Genomic DNA, 7,102 nt, shown 5'->3' with positions numbered 1-7,102 from the left:
CTGGCAAATACTATGTTTTTGAGTACTTTAGAAAGTGGTCTATAGTAACTCTTATCTTCTAGAGGAAAACACAAACTCTTAACAAATTCAGTGCAGGCCTTTTAAGACTAGTCTAACAATGACAAATAAGGGCAAAGACTAAGAACAAGCCCAGTTCTACAATTAAACAGCTCTCTACCAAAATCACTTCTGAAAAGGAATCAGATTGTGGTGTTCAGGGAACAAACCCTTGTAGCAGTTTCTATAAGCTGACATCTCCAGTTGCTTAGAGTTTAAAGACAATAAGGCTGATAAAACTAGATTGTTCAAAGTCTCAGCAAACAAATCCTATCTTAATAGGGAAGATAAAAAAAAATGCCTAGTACTGACACAAAAAGCCAACTACTTCCAGTATGTAGAGAGATCACCAAGAACTTCACTTTCATACCTGTTTCATTTCACAGAACTAACAAGACCTCAGAACTTTCTACAAGAACTCCCAAGTTATGGAAGGAATGGAAGGGATAAATTTAAGCCTGCAGTTACAGTATATTAGCTGTGAATGCAATATACATCTTCTGCAAACAAAAAATTCGTTGGCAGGAAGTGTTGGCCAAGAAGCTTATTTTACAACAAAGAGTAGCCAACACAAACATGTGATCTCCTATAATACATACAATATATATAGAAATACAATATCTATGAAGCAAAGAATACATTATATATGCACCACTTTCGCTGCAGTCTAAAATAAAATCTTTATTTTATATTACATTCTTCTAAAAGCAGAGATACAGAAGTATTTTAAATAAGACTTGCATCCTCATTCAGGATTACTCTACAAAGATACATTTTGAAACTTTATAAAATAGTTATACAAAGACTATTTGACAACATACTCCAAAATATAGCAGATTTAAGCATTTACATTTTTACACAATGCAACAGTGCAATATGCACTTAAATTTAAACCCAACATTTGTTCAACAATGTGTTGTAATTAATCTGAAACAATTCACTTTTTTTACAAGTCAGTTTCTAAGACTTTAGAATCAACTTACAAATCAAAGTTTAGTTCCATATAGAGCAGTTATCCTCTTTATTCAGAGCTGACAGATGATGCGTTCTACCAGTTGTGTAGTTCGAAAAAGGCAGTAAAGGTCCCTGCATCTCCCACAAAGCAAATCCAGCTGATGCTTGAGTTACTATTACCAAAAACCTCATTCTTGGAAAGAGACTTGCTGTATTTTCTCTTAACTTTCTGCTTTCAAAAATAGGCTATGTAAAATACACTACATAAAAACATGCTAGACTCTTGATCAGAATACAGTATTATTAAACAAAACTACTTTCCCTCTGTGTTTTTCTACTGGCTGTTTGCCAGGAAGTATAGAAAGGTCCATCATGCTTTTAACTCACTGACAATAAGTCACAGGCCTTCTCTTAGTACACAGAAAAACCCAAAGCCTAAGACACACTAAAGAACTGCTCAGTTGTCACACCACAGGACAAAAAGCAGCCGTTAACAAAGGATCTCTTTGCTTGCAGATAAACAGAATAAGGCTGGTGGAATCAAACCACAGCTGAAGTTAAATTCATTTCCAAATTGGTGGCAATGCAATACTTGCCCACACAGGTATGTGTAGTAAATTAACTAGATTGAATATGCAGCATAAGCCTAATTTCATGTTGATGTTGTATAGGGAAGGAGAGAATAAAGTATTAAAAGCTTTATGAGATTTCAGAAACAGTCTGGAAGAATAAAGGACAAAAACCAGCAAAAAAGTTTGCAGCACAAAAAGTTACACATTATGTCCACAGTTCCAACCTTACATAGAAAACATTTGTCTTAATGTGCCAAAGGTCTGTTTGGCCTACAGCAAGTCACAAGTTTCTAAAGTTCACTTCTTTTAAAGTTTTAAACATAGAAGCTATATCACAATAGTCACCATAAATTTTGCAATGTTTTCCTCATACAGCCTTGAGAAGAACTGGTACTTCATCATTCACATTTGTATTATTAGAATATTCTTTTCATGGAAAGAGTTTTTTTTTTTTTTCTGAAAAATGTGTCATGAAACAAAGTTCATGCCCATCCAGAATCTCTCTTCTAGTGTAAAAACTATGAGCAGTTATGCTATCTCTAGGAATACCACTTTGATCAAAAGGTTCAACAGCAACAAAAATATTTCACAGGTCCAACTGTACATATCTTCTCTTCAAGCTGATCTACTTCAGCTTCAATAAAATACATCAAAAGTACCAGACTCCTGTTCATATACTTACTCAGCATGCCAATGAAGAATATTTGCCCCCAGTCCTCTGGGAGAGGGCAGAAAACAACAGGAGGAGCAAGAGTCTTTACTTTCAAAATTTAAGTTGATAAAGCACTTTGAAATACCTCCAGCATTTAAGAAATTCACTTTATCAGGTATTTATATTGTATACTTGGTCAAGACACTTGAAGGAGAGTTTATAGTAGAGTTAAAAAGGAATAATACCACTTATGAATTTAGTCTTAAGTCAGTTAACTTGGGCTTTGAACAGGAAAATGGAAATTTTATTCCACAAGGGAAATAGAAGATTATAGGCATCTCAGTTGCTACTTCTTTATATAGGAAAAAACTTTTTTTTTTTTTTTTTTTTTTTTTTTAATACAGTGGCATTTCCAGGAAACAAAAGAGTGGTTGACAGACAATACTAACTAAAGAACAGTTTGAAGCTACAACTGCTGCATTCTGCTGCAGTTTAGGTTTCTGGCTATCAGCTGTTAAATCTCATTTGGAGTTTTGGGGTAGGCTTCAGGAAAAATTGGTGCTCAGGGATGCATGACAATTAACATACTCAGAACCCCAGATGACCGCTGTCTGAAAAATCAGTTGCTCCTGAACCAAGATTAGCTGGAGATGAAGAAAATTATTCTATTAGCATAAAAGACTAATGAAGCAGTCAGAATGAGGTGCCATGCATCTTCACTTATTTCATCTTATATACAGCTGACCAGAAGATGAGTCCAGTCAAGTCAGTTTTCAGTAGAACCATGGAGAAGGTGATGAGCTTTCCATAAGACTGTCTCAACTGGACTGAGTTGAGGCACAGTATCATATACAGTTATCAAATTAGCCTATCACCTGTATGAAAAAAGTATTAAAAAATGGGCTGATGACAGGCACAAAACTGAAAAGACTCCAGTTTAAGTATTAGCTCCTGCCTCTACAAAAAAAATCATTTTTAACAGAAAGGGGACTTTATAGTGGCAGTTAATTATGGAATGATTGTTTCATCCTATTTCTGACAGAGTAAGATAAAATGAAAATGCAGTTTTAACAGATAACTGTAAACTTGATCTTAAGATGCCAAGTGCACTATGCACCATATAAATACTTGAACACATTTAAAAGTTAGACATCCCCAAATACCCATTTTAGGGTCGTAAAAGGTAGAGTAAGAGTCTTTTTATGTTAGTTGAAAATACACTTTCTCACTTTGTCATTAACTAGAAAACCTAAGCTTATCAAAATAGAAACAAGTGCAAAGGTTCAGAGACCATTTTATACCTTAACTTGTATTCCAATCTTGCATTAAAAGCCCCCTAACCCTTAGGCATATTCAGAGATTACATGAGCCACACAAGCATCCATATAATGGAACACTGCTCATAAAGACAAATCATAAATCAGTAAAATACTTTTTCTGCACTCCGATGCACTCTGCATTCTGTGGTTTCCTCTTCATCTTATGCCATATTATGTGTCCATGAATAACAGCTGCCTGGGGCTTTCAGTCATAATGCTGAAGCTCTCCTTGATTATCATTTATATCCTTGATTAGCATTTATAATATTTGCTGAATTTATTCCATTTTCTATTTGCTTCTGATGTGATGGTGCTGTGATACCTGAATGGGAAGATTCCATTGTAGAATGGTGACTGACATCTGCTTTCACTAAAACTTCGTAATACAGAAGATAAAAAACTGGAGTTACTATGCCAATAACCAACATAATCACTACAGCTGTCCACCATCCTATACCCCAATCTGCTCCATAATAAGGATCTTTGCATTTTTTAGTTTTACCATCTGTTTCAAAACAGATCTGTTGGGCTGCTAAGGCAGAAACAACTTCATTAAGGTTCTCTCTCTTTGTATCATTACACTTCACTATTTGTTCTATATCACGATCTACTTCTTTTAAGAAGTTCCCAGCAGTCTCATTAGCAGAGAATTTATCAGAAGGTGATGTTTCCTGCACTTCCGGGGAACAGTGAGCAGGCCGTAGAAGTGTTCTTCCTTTTGGAGAGACATGTGTTTCAGTCAGTACACTGAACTTTTTTACTGGAATTTTGATAGATCTCAGGGCAAAAAAGTCTTGATCATTGATAAGATTGTTAACCCTCTTGATATCTGCAACCTAAAAACAACAAAAAAAGTTTAAATATGAAAGTCATATGTAACTAAAATGAAAATGTTACAAGCTCTAAATCCTTGAGAAATAGAATTCTTCCCTAACAGAGGGCCTATTTTTTTTTTTAAATGATACTATTCAAACAGTATGAAGCAAGAAGAGGTCAAAGATCCACTTTGAACAATGTTAACGCAAGAACATAATCACAAGGCAACAAATCCTCTCATTTCAGATGAATATTCTGACAATCATTTAAGGTATGAATATTTATATATTTATACTTAATGTATATTCATCTGTTAGTAGCAACTCCACCTGAAATCAGTTTTACTCCAGTGTTTGCAAATGGAATAGATTACCATAAGTTTCTGATGTAAATGTAAAACTTGCAAGTAAGGAATAATAAAAATTAAGAACTAATTCATCCAGCCACACTTCTGGTTTGGATTTTTCCAGCTTTTCAGGTAGATTTTGGGGCAGCAAGGTAGAACTCAGGCATGATTTAAAATCTTTTAAGTCATCTTCTCAAGTCAGCTGTCCCCTTCACTTCCATTCTTGCTCAATATGAATCTCATTTTGCTCTTAAAAGGTTCAGATTCAAAAGCCTCACATGAAATATTCTGCAAGGATTTAATTGCCCTTAGAAAACCAGCTACCTCATTACAAGACTCTAACCCCCTCCCGATGGGATGCACAGCCACAAACCTCACTATAAGTATCCAAAGAAAATCAGCATTTTCTTGCAACATCTGGTAAAGAAAGGTATTATATCTGTTTTTAAGCAACAGCCTTCAGGTTATAATATCCAAAAAACAAGATATCAGAGTTCAAATCGTTCCTCTACTTAGAGGGCATCTACTTAAGGAGAAAACACAAACAGGCAGCTAGCATACACTGCACTAATCTTGTAACATAGAAGTGTTTCAGTCCTCATGACAGCACATTCAGGTGTCTTAAACTAGAAAAGTCAGATTAGCATAAAAGATGACAAACAGCAGCATTTAACCCAATGATCTATCACTAACCCAGTAATTCTATTATTACATAAGTTATGCTTTCTGCTCAGACACCTGGACCTTTTTCACATCCCCCATAAATCTCCCAGAAAAAGCAAAGCAGTTTTGAGATCTGATACAGTACGTTTGCTCAAAAAACCCAATTGAAGTGGGTGCTCAGGCAAAGAATTGCTTAATTAGGCTCAAGCATGTCATGATTAACACTGTCAAGACTTTGGTTCCAAAGTTCACAACCAAAGGATTGTTCCTACCTGAGAATTAGATCATAGTAAGACTTTAGAAAACATGGATTTTGAATTTGATCAAATTTGACCTCTTGAAAGCTAGATTATTAGCAGACAATCCACTTCATGCATAGTTGATTTCCTCTACTTAGTAGGATTTGTACAAATGCTAACATCAACCAAGACAGAAGCCTCTGCCTTAAGTAGTGTGAACCAGACAAAAAATTAGGAAGGAAGTAGATTCACAAGACTAACTTATGAACTCTTAACTAGAATGAAGAAGTATGAACATCTGAACTACACCAGAAGGGAACACTTTAGTCAAATAGCTCCCAGCAGTATAGCATGCACACACAAATAAGTATTTGAGTAATCTAGCAGAATTTAAAAGAAATCTACAGTGAATTGATCTCCTGAACAGATTTCCACAGCTTCTCAGGTAGTTCAGCAATACCTTCTTCATTTCAAACTGTCTTAGTCAACACTGCACTACTAAAAGGTGTCCATTTGTGACTACACACTATGAGAACTTTTACTGTATCACAGCATAATATGTATTAAGTGATGCAATATCACATACAAAAATATCTGTTACTTACATTTACCTTAATTTTACCTCAAAAACTTCATACTAAGCCTGGAACCTTTGGATACACTGCATTTTGTTCTATTAATTATTTTAAGAGTTCTTACATGTCAAGAATCAGTTTTATGAGTTCCGAAGAACACAACATTTCAGTCAGCAGTCTAAATGCACAAGCTGAAAGCTAAGCAAATCCAGCTGATCAAGAGAGGAGCCAAGTTTGCACCTGCAGCCTAAACTAGCATTCAGGTGTGCCCAATCCCAAAACAGCAAGGCAGACAGTAACACCGGCCAACTATTCACTCTGAAAGAGAAGGAAAAGAGTAATTACTCAGGACTTACTGAGCAACAATACTGAAGCGCAATCGCATTCAGAGTGTCCCCTTCTTGTATATCCTTCGTCAGTAAGACAATGTCATCCAGCCGGTCTCTGGACGTGCTCCTCCGGACCTTCTCCCTGCCTCGGGGCCGCAGCTCGTACACCTCCGCCTCCTCCTCAGCGCCCTCGCCCTCGGCGCCGCTGCCGAAGGGGTGCGGGCGGCCGCCGGCGGGCAGCGCCGCGGCCGGCAGCGGCAGGCCGCGCCCGGGGCTCCGGCCGGACATCCTCCCGCGGGGGCGCTGCGCCACGGGCCGCAGACGTGGCGCGCTCGCCGCGGGCTCGCACCACCGGCCGCCCCGCCGGCCGCGGCCTCGGCCCCGGCCCGGCCGCCCGCCCTGCGCCGAGCCGCTGCCCGCCCCAGGGCGGCGAGCGCCGGCCCCACCACCGGCCCCTTCCTCCCTCCCTCCCCCGGAAGGGCCGCAACAGCCGGCGCCGGCGGCCCAGAGCCGCCCCGAGGAAGCGAGGACGAGCGGAAGGGCCGAGGCGGGCGTGCCCTACCTGCCGCCGCCGCGCCGG

The 7,102-nt window shown here is 38.6% G+C and overlaps 1 protein-coding gene across 1 annotated transcript; it reads right to left on the bottom strand.

The window, feature by feature from the left end:
* Positions 1–700: 700 nt before the first annotated feature.
* Positions 701–6,810, bottom strand: LYSMD3 (LysM domain containing 3). The gene is made up of 2 exons (XM_062600296.1): positions 6,550–6,810; positions 701–4,390 (listed from the first exon to the last, which is right to left on the bottom strand). The coding sequence occupies exons 1-2, from the start codon at positions 6,808–6,810 to the stop codon at positions 3,791–3,793; spliced, it is 861 nt and encodes a 286-aa protein (XP_062456280.1). The 3' UTR covers positions 701–3,790.
* Positions 6,811–7,102: the final 292 nt, after the last annotated feature.

The sequence above is a fragment of the Rhea pennata genome, chromosome Z (assembly GCF_028389875.1).
Source record: "Rhea pennata isolate bPtePen1 chromosome Z, bPtePen1.pri, whole genome shotgun sequence".
Taxonomy (NCBI): Eukaryota; Metazoa; Chordata; class Aves; order Rheiformes; family Rheidae; genus Rhea; species Rhea pennata.
Note: the sequence above shows the minus strand (reverse complement) of the source record. Positions and strands in the feature narration are given on the sequence as shown.